The sequence below is a fragment of the Hyla sarda genome, chromosome 1 (assembly GCF_029499605.1).
Source record: "Hyla sarda isolate aHylSar1 chromosome 1, aHylSar1.hap1, whole genome shotgun sequence".
In the NCBI taxonomy this organism is placed as follows: domain Eukaryota; kingdom Metazoa; phylum Chordata; class Amphibia; order Anura; family Hylidae; genus Hyla; species Hyla sarda.
This window is the reverse complement of record NC_079189.1, coordinates 453,976,875-453,991,051: the sequence shown is the minus strand read 5'-3', so window position 1 is coordinate 453,991,051 and position 14,177 is coordinate 453,976,875. Positions and strand designations below refer to the sequence as shown.

General features: G+C 40.9%; 1 protein-coding gene across 3 annotated transcripts in view; it reads left to right on the top strand.

Moving 5' to 3' along the window:
* Window positions 1-14,177, top strand: part of GLT1D1 (glycosyltransferase 1 domain containing 1) — a 135,440-nt gene that overhangs the window by 97,819 nt on the left and 23,444 nt on the right. For 2 of the 3 annotated variants that reach the window (XM_056533636.1, XM_056533645.1), the window contains exons 9-11: window positions 3,264-3,307; window positions 5,674-5,794; window positions 7,627-7,725. In XM_056533636.1, coding sequence (XP_056389611.1) covers window positions 3,264-3,307; window positions 5,674-5,794; window positions 7,627-7,725 — 264 coding nt within the window. Of the gene's footprint in view, window positions 1-3,263; window positions 3,308-5,673; window positions 5,795-7,626; window positions 7,726-10,563; window positions 10,739-14,177 lie in introns of all 3 variants that reach the window. The other variant, XM_056533625.1, reaches the window with a different exon arrangement.

The following is a 14,177-nucleotide window of genomic DNA, read 5'->3' as shown; positions in this document are numbered from 1 at the left end:
GGCTTTAATGTCACGCATTGCCGGTGGTGTTAATGTGCAGATTGGATTTTAATTTTACCATTTTAATTTAACATTATATATTAATAATATCTTGTTATAGTTCAGATGTTTTCAGCGTAGTTGGTTTAGGAAACCTTTTTTAAATACTGTATTTTCCTACCTATTGAATTCAATGGGTAGACAAATAGACAGTAGCAAATATGCAGGAAAATACGGCTTGTGTGACCCTACCCTTAGGGAGTTCTGAGCTTTTAGGGGAGACTATAAAATGGAAGAGCCCCTACTTTAAGTAGGTGAAGTGCCTACAAGTTGAGGTCCTGCTCTAGCGTACCCAGCACACCTGTACCTTATATAGACAGTGTTTCTCTAGGGGAAATTGAATGCTTACTGGTTTCCACTTACTGTAGATCACCGGTGACTGTTGGAGGTCTAGCAGAAGGATACCTTATGATCAGCTAGTAGTCATTTAAGCTTTCTAACAAAAAGGTTTTGTAAGGGTTTGCAACTTTTTAGTTTCCTCACAAGAAAACGATGAAGTTGTGTACAATCCATAGCAGACCCATTTCTCTGTTGACAAAGTGTCAGTGTGTGTCCGGCCTCTTAGAAGCCATTGACAAGAATGTCAGATAACATAAAACAGATGTCCATGTGGAGCAGCACTTCAAGGTACTACAGTCGTCTTGTGCCTATTTATGTATTCTTAGAGAACCCATTTAATTTGTTGCTTCTTTTATATCTTAAGCTCTAAATACACAAATCTAAATATAATTTCACGTCTGCTCATTAGGTCTTTCTAGTCTAATTTCACAACATATGTTTTCATTATACAATATAGGATATCCAATTTTCTCCTGTGCATTTCTTTACACTCTGCTACACAAAAATATTTACAAGTTAAGCGGCATGGAAGATAAATGTGCAATGGTAGAGTGCTCCCAACACTTTCCATTAGTAGACTATGCTTGCTGCCTAAATAATTATTCCAGCTATCTGAATTGTTTGTTGAGTGTTTAGCTTTTTTGTGCCTAACATCCTGAGCTAAAGCCATAATGACTCTATCCTTTTCAAGAAATGACTCTTAAATGTTTTCCTTGCATATTCTGTCTGACCTTCAAAGCTATGGGAAACATGGCTTTATTGTGACATTAGGTTATCTATTAAGAATTAGCTTCTTGTACAGATTCCAGGTAACTAATATCAGCACTGCCGTGGTATCACAGTGCTATACTTTACTATCTTCGGTAGTCTCCAGTTAAATAAGTGGAGCAACAGCCGAGCTGGTTTGTTTCCGCTCCATTTACACCTGGAGCAAGAGATCTGCATTCCATGTTATATTGAAAAAAGGGAACTTTTTTTGTGCTGTTAATATGGTCAAAGGGAAAATATCATGTTGAAAATGCAGTCCAAACTGTAGGCATTGTGTTATAGAGCAGGAGGAGCTGAGCAGATTGATGTATAGATTTATGGGAAACCTTGCAGGATAACAGGACACATCATCCCGAAATTCTTCAAAAAAACTACAGTGTGATTCAAAAAGGATGGTGCAGAAGTAAAGGCCTGTAGTTACAGTAACATCAGTAGTAAATGACTAGTGACTGAAAATCAAGGCAAAACTGGATTAGTTTCCCATAACAACCAATCACAGCACATCCCATATAAACCAATCACAGCACAGTTTTCATTTTCAAGAACCAAATGTGAAAAGTGCTCACATAGTGTCGACATCTTCTAGAAAGTGATTTAACAAGGTTGCAATGACATCTACAATCGCCACATCGAACACCCTTCTGTGGGACTACATCAACCGTTTCTCAGTGTCATGTAACCCAGCATCATATGGCAATAAATGAGAATTAACATTTAGGGAGCAGTTTTGTTCACTGCAAACACTTGATGTCCTCACGTGCTCATTGCAATAAGTAGCCTCGGAACTATTTTCTTACTAAACGACATTGAGTGAAATTCCAGTAATACCAGACCGGTTTATTCGTGAAAGAGAGCGCTTTACCAGACCGCTTTATTTGTGAAAGGTATATTTTTGGCCTTGGTTATACTTTAGTGTCACTCTGAAGTAAAATTGTACCTTTGGTGGCTAACCAGCTCAGGAAATTAAAGAAGACTCGAGAAAGTAAATGTTATAAATCTCCTTAGTTATATGCACTTGAAAGAAATTGTTAACATAATTACATAGTTCATAAGGTTGAAAAAAGACCAGAGTCCATCAAGTTCAACCTATAACCCTAATAAGTCCCTACTGAGTTGAGTTGATCCAGAGGAAGGCAAAAAAACGTCATACTAGAGGTAAAAATTCCTTCCCGACTCCAAAAATGGCAGTCAGAATAAATTCCTGGATCAACCTTCTGTTCCTATAAATCTAGTATACATAACCAGTAATGTTATTGTTATTGAAGACCAGAACAAAGGTGGTCTTTTTGTCTGATACATAGTACAGAAATCACAATGCACATTTATGTATACCTAAGAAATGTATGCCTGGTAATGTTGTTTTGCTCCTTCTATTTATTTATTGCATTAAATATAAGCTGGTTAAATTAGTTAGATGTTTTTATTTTATTTTATATTTAAAGGGAATCTTACAGCTAGTTCATCCTTACTAAAGCCAGTATACTGGGTTATAATGCAGGTGAAGAGCTGTAAAACAGAGGGGTTACCCACTGAAAAACATTGGTTAGGTGCTGCATTATGCTTGTAAATAGTTTTAATCCTAATAAGCCCCAGTGTGCATTGGAGGCGGGGAGCTGGCTAGCCAAGCTCCCCTGTCTCCTCCATATTCCCGTCAGCCCTGCCCTTAATTAGTATGTTAATGATGGCTGCGGGTGAGCCCTATGCTCCCTGTGTGGTCACCCACGACCTTCATTAGCATGGTGATTTATGAATGAAATAGGGGAGCTCGGTCAGCCAGCTCCCCACCTCCAATGCACTCTGGGGGACGTGAGGAAGGGTCCAAAATTCCTCTTAAACAATGTGCAAATCTTATTATTTACATACCATAAAAATAACAGTAATAGAACACTATTTATTGTAAACTTACCAGAGACTTAAATCTCATTCACCATCTGGCTGTTTTGGTTAATAAGCTTTAATTCATTACTAGGTCTGGAGCTTCACAGAATTCTTTTCTTCTTCCCTGCCTTCTTTATTTAGCCTCTGTTTACACATTTCTATTTTATGGGCAGTATCGATTTTATTGTTTGTATTTTACTGCATCTATTTGGCCCCATTGTGTTTTGTTTTTACCACAGGTAGACCCATTATTTACAGATGAAGTCAAAGGCCAGCTTCATAAGTAAGTATTTTAGTTTGTGCATGTGCTGTAGAGTATTATGTTTTGAATAGCAGATTATCAGAAATGTAACGCAAATTGTTATTTCTAGAATTGCAATTTTAATTAAAGCTTTTGTGGTAAAATGTGACTTGTGTATTCAAATATGGAGAGGTGCACAGCACCCTGGGGTCTCCCCTAGGTTCAGACCTGATGTGTGTTCTCCAGGTGCTCCAGGTTGATCCTGCATTTTATAGGTGGCCAGTCTACCAATTTTTCTTTTTCTTATCCCCGATGTGTAAATAAAATTTACTAAAGGAAATCTGTCATTAACATCACCGGCAATAACCTATTAGTATAGAATTATAGTGCCGGTGGCGATGATGGCAATGGTACTTACTGTTTGATGATCAGTTGATCCAATTTTCTGGATATGCAGATGGAGGAACTTGGAGCATATGGGGTGTTCCCAAGTTCAAAGTGCACTGTGACATTAAGCCAACATCCTCATAGTAACCCATTCCTCCCCTTGGCTTATCCTCCTCCACTGCAGAATGGAGCTCCACTCTGCATCTAGACCCCTCTCCTCTGCTGTGAAATCTCTCTCATGAGCAGAGAGATTTCACTTTTTATCTCCTATCAGTAACAATTGCGCATGCACATCCTCGGACGAGGGAGGGCGGTACTAAGACGGTGCAGGCTGGACGTCACAAGCTTTTTCATTTGCACATCCAGAAAAGCGGGAGTATCAGAGGAAAACAGGCACCGATCATCAAACAGTAAGTACCATTTTTTTCTTCTTTCTTTTTGTTTTTGCTTTCCTGCATGTGGGGTTGGGCATGGTGGGGGTAAAAAAAAATGAAGTACCATTGTCATCAGCTTCACCTTCACGACAAGTCTATACCAATACCTTAGTGTGGGTTATAATGATGCTGATGATGATTCCCTTTTAAAAGAGAACTCTGGCGAAAATTACCTTATCCGCTATCCACATAGAACAGCTGTGAAAAGCTGTTCCACATGGAATTCCCTCAAAAGCCAAGGGCACTAGCTCTATCCGGTGCAAAAAAAAAGGTTCAGTCTCCAGAGGTGACAAGACAAAGCTTCTTTATGCTAAGAAGTGGAATAGTCACCTGAGAAGCTGGTTACAGCAAAAGCAGGTGATGTCACCAAAAAAGCCTTAAAGGGCACTTCTATTTAAAGTCAGGGTGTGAGTGTCATATTGTAAAGTCAGGGTGTGAGTGTTAGGACCACAACCATAGCTAGAACTAGTTGGGAGAAGAGCGCACCAAGCGAGACAAACTTACAATTTAAGTGTATTGCATTGCTTTTCTCCTGGCTTGTTCTAACAAATGGTCAGGGTCTGAACATTTAGGCTCCAACCGATCAACACTTTGGACATGTCTCTTGGACATATTAACAGTTTTTAGAATCGTCAAGTACACTGAGATACCCGTACACCTTCAATAGGTTTCTGCCAAATGTTCATTCTCTCCCGTTCACACCATGCACTGGAAAGTTCAGCTTGGCCGACCATTCACACATTCTGACGACAGGCAAGGCAAGCCGCTGCCAGACACCTTAGGTGGCGTCTTGACCCCCCCCCCCCAAAAAAAAAATACAACAAAAAGATCAGGCAGTTAAAATGCAACGTATCCAATCCTTCTCTCTCCTGAAATCATTTGTCAGAGGGAGACTCAAGAGATCTCCATACAGATCATAGTGTGTCTGTGGGCCTTCACATGATTTCTTAGAACAGATAAATAAATAATAAATATGTAAACGTATAACATTTTTCTTTTTAACATTTATCCAGTTCTGATCATCAGTTAAGATCGAGAGGGAAATTTCACCTTTTTAGGGCAAATTTTTTCATGCCTTATGATTTCTAATGTGTGATACATAAATCAGATTGTGAGCTCCACTGGGAACAGGGGATGAAGTGAGTGTTACTTTCTGTGTACAGTATTGCAGTATATAGCATGGTATCATGAAATAAATAGCTGGAAATGCAGCCTGTGTACGCAGATAGGTAAACATGATTGTGGCATTACTACCTCCAAGGCAAAAGCTACAGACATTTTACGGTTAAATGCCTTGTGTAGTTTTTTATGTATACAATTTTCTCAGTTTACTCTTTAAAAGTAGCGGCAAAGGATGTTTCTTTACAAGGATGATTGAAAAGGTGAACTTAAATCTGACGTATTCAGAATTCTGAGTATTCAGGATGTGCAGAAACTTTTCATGGGATTTAAAGTATTGCTTGTTAAAATATTACACAGTACATTCTGTTCCGTATGGAAGAATCAATATATAAAGTATCTATCTATGTGTTGTAGAATGTGCAGTTAACACCTTGTAATCCATAATGTCATGTTCATTTTTCACAGTGTTGATGGAGTTCACCTCATTGATGAAATACCACAGGCAGACTTACAGGCTTTGATAAAAAGGAGCTTTGCGGTGGTGAATAGCTCATTGTCTGAGGGGATGTCAGCGGCCATTCTTGAGGTAATGACTTTGTACTGACCTTAAAGGGGTACGCTGCCGCTCAGCGTTTGGAAGAAACTGTTCCGAACGCTGGAGGCGGCGCTGGGAGCTCGTGATTTCATAGCCCCTCCCCCTCATGTAACGCCCCCCCCCCAATGCAAGTTTATGGGAGGGGGCGTGACAACTGTCACGCCCCCTCCCATAGACTTGCATTGAGGGGGGCATTACATTAAGGGGGCGGGGCTATGACATCACGAGCTCCCAGCGCCGCCTCCAGCGTTCGGAACAGTTTCTTCCAAACGCTGAGCAGCCGAGTACCCCTTTAAGGCATGGGCCATGGCATGTCTACAAAATCGCGGTTCACACTTAAATTTGCAAGCTGAATTTTACTGCAAATAAGTAAACGTTACTATTTAAGGACTCTATAGTGACAGGATCTTTGCTAATTTATTAAAAAGGAAAAACTAAAATCTTTCCTTGACATAAGTATTCAAACCCTTTACTCATTATTTAGTTGAAGCACATTTGACAGTGATTACAGCGATTACAGCCTCCAGTCTTCTTGGGGATTATGCCACAAGGTTCGGACTCCTGAATTTGGGGATTTTCTGCCATTTTTCTCTGCTATCTGTCTGTTCAGTTTGGTGGAGTGTCAGCTCCAAAAAGTTTCCTGGTTGTTTAAAACTTCTTTAATTAAACATTTTGGAGATCGCTGTGCTCATGGGATCTTTCCGTGCAGCAGAATTTTTATTTGTATCCTTCTCCAGATCTGTGCCTCTGTACAATCCTGTCTCTGAGTGTTACAGGCAGATCTTTCCTTCTCATGGCTTGGTTTTTGTCCTGTATAGACAGGACTGTGTCTTTTTAAACTGACATGGAAAAGGACTTGAGTTTTAGACTGTAACAGTAAATTTAACTTCAGCAACTAGTGTCAGGCAGCTGCTGCCAAGGCAAATAAAATCACGGGGTGCATCAAAAGGAGTAGAGATGGACACTGCAAGGAAATAGTTTCACCACTGTATATGCAAATCATTAGACCACACGTGGAATACTGTGTACAGTACTGGGCACCAGTGTTCAAAAAAGACAATGGAGCTGGAGCAGGTTCATGAATGGGTAACCCGAGTAATAAGGGGAATGGGAGGACTACAGTACCCTCTAAATTGAAGTTATTTGGTTTAGTAAAAAAGGGCAACCTAATAAGTATGCAGAAATATATCGGAGTGGGGGGGGGGGGGGGGCGGGGGTAGTACAAATATCTCTCCCATGATTTATTTATTCTCAAGACTGAAACAATTATAAGGAGACATCCTCTACATTTAGGAAAAAAACTGATTCCACGCTATTGCAGGGATATTCCGTAAGAGCAATCAGACTATGGGACTCTCTGCCAGAGGGGCTGGTCATGATGAACACTATAAGATAGTTCAAAAGCGGCCTGGATGCATTTCTGAAGTGTAACAATATTTCAGGTTATAGCTACTGGAGGCTGGACAAGGGTTGATGATCCAGGGATTTATTCTGATTGCCAGATTTGGATTTGGAAATGAATTTCCCTTCTTAAAATATAGGAAATTGATTTCAACCCTCATGGGGATGGGATCAACATTGCAGTGTCATAGTCTAAACTGGATTGACGTATGTTTCAGCCTCATAAATTATGTTACTAGGTACACTAACACAGCATGTTGTAAGTGACATTACTGCTTTGAGCTCTGTTCATAAAATGGGCAGTATTTTGTGTTCTTCTTAGATCCTCATAATCAGATAGGGTTAATTTGAAGGCCATTGAATGTGATCCTAATAAATAGTAATCTGCATTCCTTAATTCATTCTTCATTCTGTCTTTATAGGCTATGGATTTGGAAATACCTGTGCTGGCAAGGGATATACTGGGGAATGCTGCAATAATATGTCATGAAAATACTGGTTTACTCTTTTCAACCCCCAAGGTAATTTTTTACTGGTGAAAAATGTTAGAACTAGCGGCACGTCAGCGGCACGTCAGCTTCAGTGCTCCGACCACCGCTCCTTCGGTCCCGGGACTTACTGCTATGTCCAGACCGGAGGAGCGGTGGTCAGAGCACTGAAGTGGGGCAGAACACAGGCATACAGCCTCCAGCCATACACTGTATGGATGGAGGCTGTATGTGTGTGGGGGAACATACTGCACCTATTGTGGGGGAACATACTGCACCTAATGTGGGGGAACATAATGCAATTAAAGGAGTAGTCCAGTGGTGATTCAGTGGTGAGCAACTTATCCCCTATCCTAAGGATAGGGGATAAGCTGCAGATCGCGGGGGGTCCGACCGCTGGGGCCCCCTGCGATCTCCTGTACGGAGCCCCGACAGCCGGCGGGAAGGGGGCGTGTCGACCTCCGCACGAGGCGGCGGCCGACACACCCCCTCAATACAACTCTATGGCAGAGCCGAAGCGCTGCCTTCGGCAATCTCCGGCTCTGCCATAGAGCTGTATTGAGGGGGCGTGTCGGCCGCCGCTTCGTGCGGGGGTCGACACCCGCTATCTCGGCAGAGAGCCGGGGCCCCGTACAGAGAGATCGCAGGGGGCCCCAGCGGTCGGACCCCCCGCGATCTCAAACTTATCCCCTATCCTTAGGATAGGGGATAAGTTTTTCACCACTGGACTACCCCTTTAAGGACCAATATATGGAGGGTTGTTTTAAACCAATTAACCAAAAGATCACCAAAAGAGGTGATCCATTAATCCCCTATATTTCCCATATATTTAAAACACTATAATCTTTATTAGTACAAAAACACCAAAAGAATTAATGGGTTAAAAGTATCAGTGTCTCTCTCTTCCCATAGTTATAATCATTTTAGTGCCACTCTGGCATCACTGTTTCTAATCTGTCCGTGTGCACCTGCAGTATGCACACTGTGAGGGAAGAGCGTTCACTGTATATTAAAACCTACTCGCGGCCTCCCTCAACATGTTCCGCCATTATACACGGCTTTGTAAAGAGGTTTTAGGGCACCAATGTGGGGGATCTATACTGCACCTAATTTGGGGATCTATACTGCACCTAATTTGGGGGATCTATACTGCACCTAATGTGGGGAGCTATACTGCACCTAATGTGGGGAGCTATACTGCACCTAATTCGGGGGATCTATACTGCACCTAATGTTGGAGATCTATACTGCACCTAATGTGGGGGAACATGCTGCACCTAATGTGGGGAGCTATGAAGCACCTAATTTGGGGATCTATACTGCACCTAATGTGGGGAGCTATACTGCACATAATGTGGGGGAACATTATACTGCACCTAATGTGGGGGGAACATTATACTGCACCTAATGTGGGGGGAACATTATACTGCACCTAATATGGGGGAACATTATACTGCACCTAATGTGGGGGGAACATTATACTGCACCTAATGTGGGGGGAACATTATACTGCACCAAATGTGGGGGAACATTATACTGCACCTAATGTGGGGGGACTGTACTGCACCTAATGTGGGGGAACTGTACTGCACCTAATGTGGAGGAATTGTACTGCACCTAATGTGGAGGAATTGTACTGCACCTAATGTGGGGGGACTATACTGCACCTAATGTGGGGGACTATACTGCACCTAAAATGGGGGAACTGTACTGCACCTAATGTGGGGGAATTGTACTGCACCTAATGTGGGGGAATTGTACTGCACCTAATGTGGGGGAATTGTACTGCACCTAATGTGGGGGAACTGTACTGCCAACCCTAATGTGTGGGAATTACAACCTAATGTGGGGGGATCTATACTGCCAACCTAATGTGGGGGGAACTGTGCTGCGTACTTAAAGTGGTAGTCCACTAAGATATATAAGTTTGCATAGGAATTTGTTCATGTTTTGTTATCTATAGTCCAGCCCTCCAACGGTGTGAGGGACCATGAACTGGCCCCCCGTTTAAAAAGTTTGAGGACCCCTGTCTTAGAGTAATACTTAATGGGTGACTCCAGTGAAAAACTTTTTATTTTTTATTTTATTTTTTTTTTAAATCAACTGGCACCAGAAAGTTAAACAGATTCCAGAGAAGGATAAGTTTGCTATGAGGATTTTCTCCTGCTCTTGTCTGAGACAGACAGAGGTGTCAGCAGAGAGCACTGTGGTCAGACAGAAAGGAAATTTAAAAAGAAAATAACTTCCTGTGGAGCATACAGCAACTGATAAGTACTGGAAAGGTTAACATTTTTAAATAGAAGTAATTTACAAATCTGTTTAACTTTTTTGGCACCAATTTATTTAAAGAATATTGAGGGGAATTTATCAAAGCTGGTTAGGGACTTTTTTGCTTATTCTATGCGCATATATTGTCGCATGTGCGCCAAAGCAATTTTCCGTGCGACTTTATGAAGGCAGTGGCTTTTAAGCAATTTTTTTTCAAAACCCTAGGCAAGCAAGTTTTCAATATTTCACTTTGCAGTAGTAGTGAATTTATTATAGCGACATTCGCAAAAAAAGTCGCACAGTAGTAAATAATACTGCACAGCAAAGCAAATAAAATCCTGTCTTTTGAAAACAATATCAATGGGCCTGGTAAGGTATGTAAGGTAATTTTCAAAGTTTGACTTTTGTGCGCAAAATTTACCAAAGTCATGCAACATTTTGATAAATTTTGCGCACAAAAGAAAAACCAAAGCAAAAAAGAAACTACTCATATAATGACTTTCTGAAATAGCCTTTGATAAATTCCCCTCATTGTTTTTCACCAGAGTAACCCTTTTATTTCACATGTGACAGCACTGCAATGAAATAAATACTTCCTTCCAGATTTCCCCACAAGTTACACCTGTCATGTTGAGGTCTAAGCAGGGGGAGACTTTATTACCTGGCTATTGTGAAGGAATCCTGATAACAAGTTGGCCAAAGTGGACAAGTCCTCTAAGCTGGAAGTTGTGGCCATCGTTGATTAGACACTTGCTTTTCATTAAATTTAAAGGTCAAGGTAACAGTTTGCATGACAATAAGTTGTCATGCACACTTATTCTGCAGTACATCACACTGCATCACCAGCTTGTCTTTTTTCCCATCATACATCTTGGTACCATTTATGCCCTTTGTAAGCTAGGCACACATACCGAGCTATCCATGTGATGTGATGTGATGTGATTCACTAGACTAAGGCACTTTATTTCATTGCTCCATTATCCAATTCGGATGCTCACTTTCTCATTGTAGGCATTTTTGATGGTGGACATTGGTTGGCATTAGCACTTTGACCAATTTTTAACTCTGCTACCCCATACACAGCAAGCTGTGATACAGTCTGTGTTCTGACATCCTTCTTTCTTAACCAGCATTAACTTTTTAATAAATATAGAGACGGTAGAAAGAAAAATAAAACAGCACTACTAAAGGTGAGGTCCGGCAATGTACATAGGGAATATCCCGAGCAGGGAATAGTAATGTCCGGAAAATAGGGGTGCAAGATGCATGAGAAAGGAAGACATTTGTAATGAATGAGCGGAGAAAGAATTCACATCTGCACTCACCTGTTGCAAACTTCACTCTATTTCATCATCTTCATGTAATGAGAAGCCGGCCTGGAAAAGGAGCTCAGCAGCCGAAGTTGTGCGGGTGGCGGCAAACAGCTGGTTTTGCGGCAAAAAACGCATCCTCTGGCCTCCTAGAGGCTTTTCATTACATGAAGATGGTGAAATAAAGTGAAGTTTGCAACAGGTGAGTGCAGATGTGAATTCTTTCTCTCCCCAACTTTTTAAGATAGTTTCTCCGTAGAATCTGTAGGACTTCACTGAAGTCATTGCTTTCCATGGACTTCGGTGAACCTTGGGTATTCATGACCTTGTCACTGTTTCACCTTTTATCCTTCCTTGTGCCAGTGTGAAGGTACTAACCTCTGTATACTAGGAACACCCCAAAGCTTAATCTTGCCCATTTTCTTTCTATATCAAACACGCCAACTGCAAGATCTGTCTACTTACTGCCTACTATGTCCCACTTTTTGCTAATACTTTATTTCTGTAGAACAACTTACCAGGTTTTCAGAAAAACTTAGTTACTAAACATGTAGGAATGACGTATAGAAGTATAATCAGTAGCTATAGAAAAACGTTTACATTTTTTCCATTATTGAAGCTATAGAATAAGCAAATGATACTTTGCTGCAAACAAGTACAAGTCCTTACTCTTATTCTTTTTAATTGGAATTGCATATATTTGGTTGCTGGCTGTAAAACGATGATTCTGCTTTCTGTAAGCCTTAGCCCAGCATGTGACCAACCTTCAGTAACACCTTACATTTGGAAGAAAATGTTCCTTTCAAATCCAGTTAGTGCTGTGAGGGATGCAGAAAAAATGCGTAAGTTGTATTGATCTAATGCACTTGCCAAAGGAAAAATTTGAAATCAAATAAAAAATGCACTTGAAGGCATGTGCGGGAAGAAAGGTCAGGAAGCTGTCTACATGCCTACAATAAATATGGTTCCAACGAGAAATCTTCTATTTCTGGGGGGAAATTACACTTATTTTATACATGTTTCTTTCATTCAGATTGATTGACTTTTATGGTTTATGCTAGCAAAGGGAACTGAATTGCAGGTTATATTTTTCAGCTTTTTTGTGTTGGGGGGGGGGATATTCAGTAGAAAAAAAAATCAGCTTATGTTTTTGTTTTTTTTTAGAAGTGTCATACCCATGACTTTGATGAGAACTGTCAGAAAGCTAATTGTGATGTATGCTCTGTTTACAGCAGTTGAGAGGTTTACTTTACAGCAGCCACATAGTGTCTGAAAATGACTCATTGACTTCTGAGAGAGTTTTGAGACATTCTCTGTAAGGGTGGGTTCACACCACGTTTTTCAAGTACATTTCCCATATACGTTTTCATTATTGAAAATGTATGGAACCGTATTTAAAACCATATACATAGACAAATAATTGAAAACCGTATGCACCTGGATGCATCCGGTTGCTTACGGTTTGCTTGCAATACGGTTTTCTCCCGTACTCAAAACCGTGGTTGACCACGGTTTTGTCTCCGGTTTAAAAACGGTACTGCAACCGCATACATTTTTTTTTTTAACATGGACGTCAATGGGATACGCACATGTATACGGTTCCATACGGGAAACCGTATACGGTTTTTACTTTGCACATGTGCATTTGCATCCTAAAGTCCCCACCCAAGACCCCTCCCATTAAAAATAGTATACAGTATACTGTTTACTTTTTCCCATACTGTTCCATCCGGGTTTTTTTGCCATACGGTTTTCTTTAGAAAAACGGATTGAAAACAGTATGGCAAAAACGTGATGTGAACCCAACCTAACCTGTGAAGGGAAAGACATGAGCTCTGATCATCACCTATTGTGAATGTGTTATCTGCCTCCAGCTTTATTATATGAGTGTTACCTTTCATTAACACATGAATAAAATAATTAACAAAAACTTGATTTAAACAATAGATCATTTTGTAATGATAAATTCACTATAAGTAGAATAATGAAAACTACTTTTGCATTGTGGAGTGTCTGACTCTGGGGGGTGGGGGGTGAGGGGGCACCAAAAGTAATAATTTTGGGGCCTCATCTACACAGAACATATGATTGCAGTCTTGGACATATTTGAAGAATCTGATATTATTGGTTAATCTTGGGAGGTCTAGGAAAGGGCAGAGGTCAATGTCACTGCACAAGCTTATTCTAGCCCTTCAGTGAAAACACGGCGGGCTAGAATATGTACCCTTAGGACTGCCACAAAGACGTATTGCCGGTCATTAAGAGGTTAAATTGAATGCTTGATCTCTGTATGGCTTGTGTCGGTGTACTGGGCCATTGGGATCTGTGTTCTGGACTTCATAATTTCACCTGATTATGAGCGTTCTCACACCCAGGAAACACATTGCATTGTGAGGCCCATATTACTTCTGGTCATTTTATGAAAATATTTATTTGTAATGTTTTACTATATTATATTATTATTTAGCTAGAAGTGCAGGTGATTCTAAGCTTAGAACTAGACAGCTGCTAAGAAAACAAACTCCCAGCAGCCTATATTTTTGCTACAGAGTCTTTAAGGCAAAATTTAGCAGTTTGCAAAGTATGGCTTTTACACTCCCAGCCGCTGCACTTTACTAGCTGGGGCTGTTCCTGTTCCAGACAGAAGGGATGCTGCTTTAAATGTATAAAATATAAATAAGTCTAAGGTAAAGGGTACTCCGGCCTTGGACATCTTATCCCCTATCCAAAGGATAGGGGATAAGATGTCTGATTGCGGGGGTCCCGCTGCTGGGAACCCCTGCGATATCTGACTGGTGATCTCTCCCTCGTGATCTCACCAGATGACAGGAGGTGCTGCAGGAGAGATCGCGGGGTTCCCAGCAGCGGGACCCTTGCGATCAGACATCTTATCCCCTATCCTTTGGA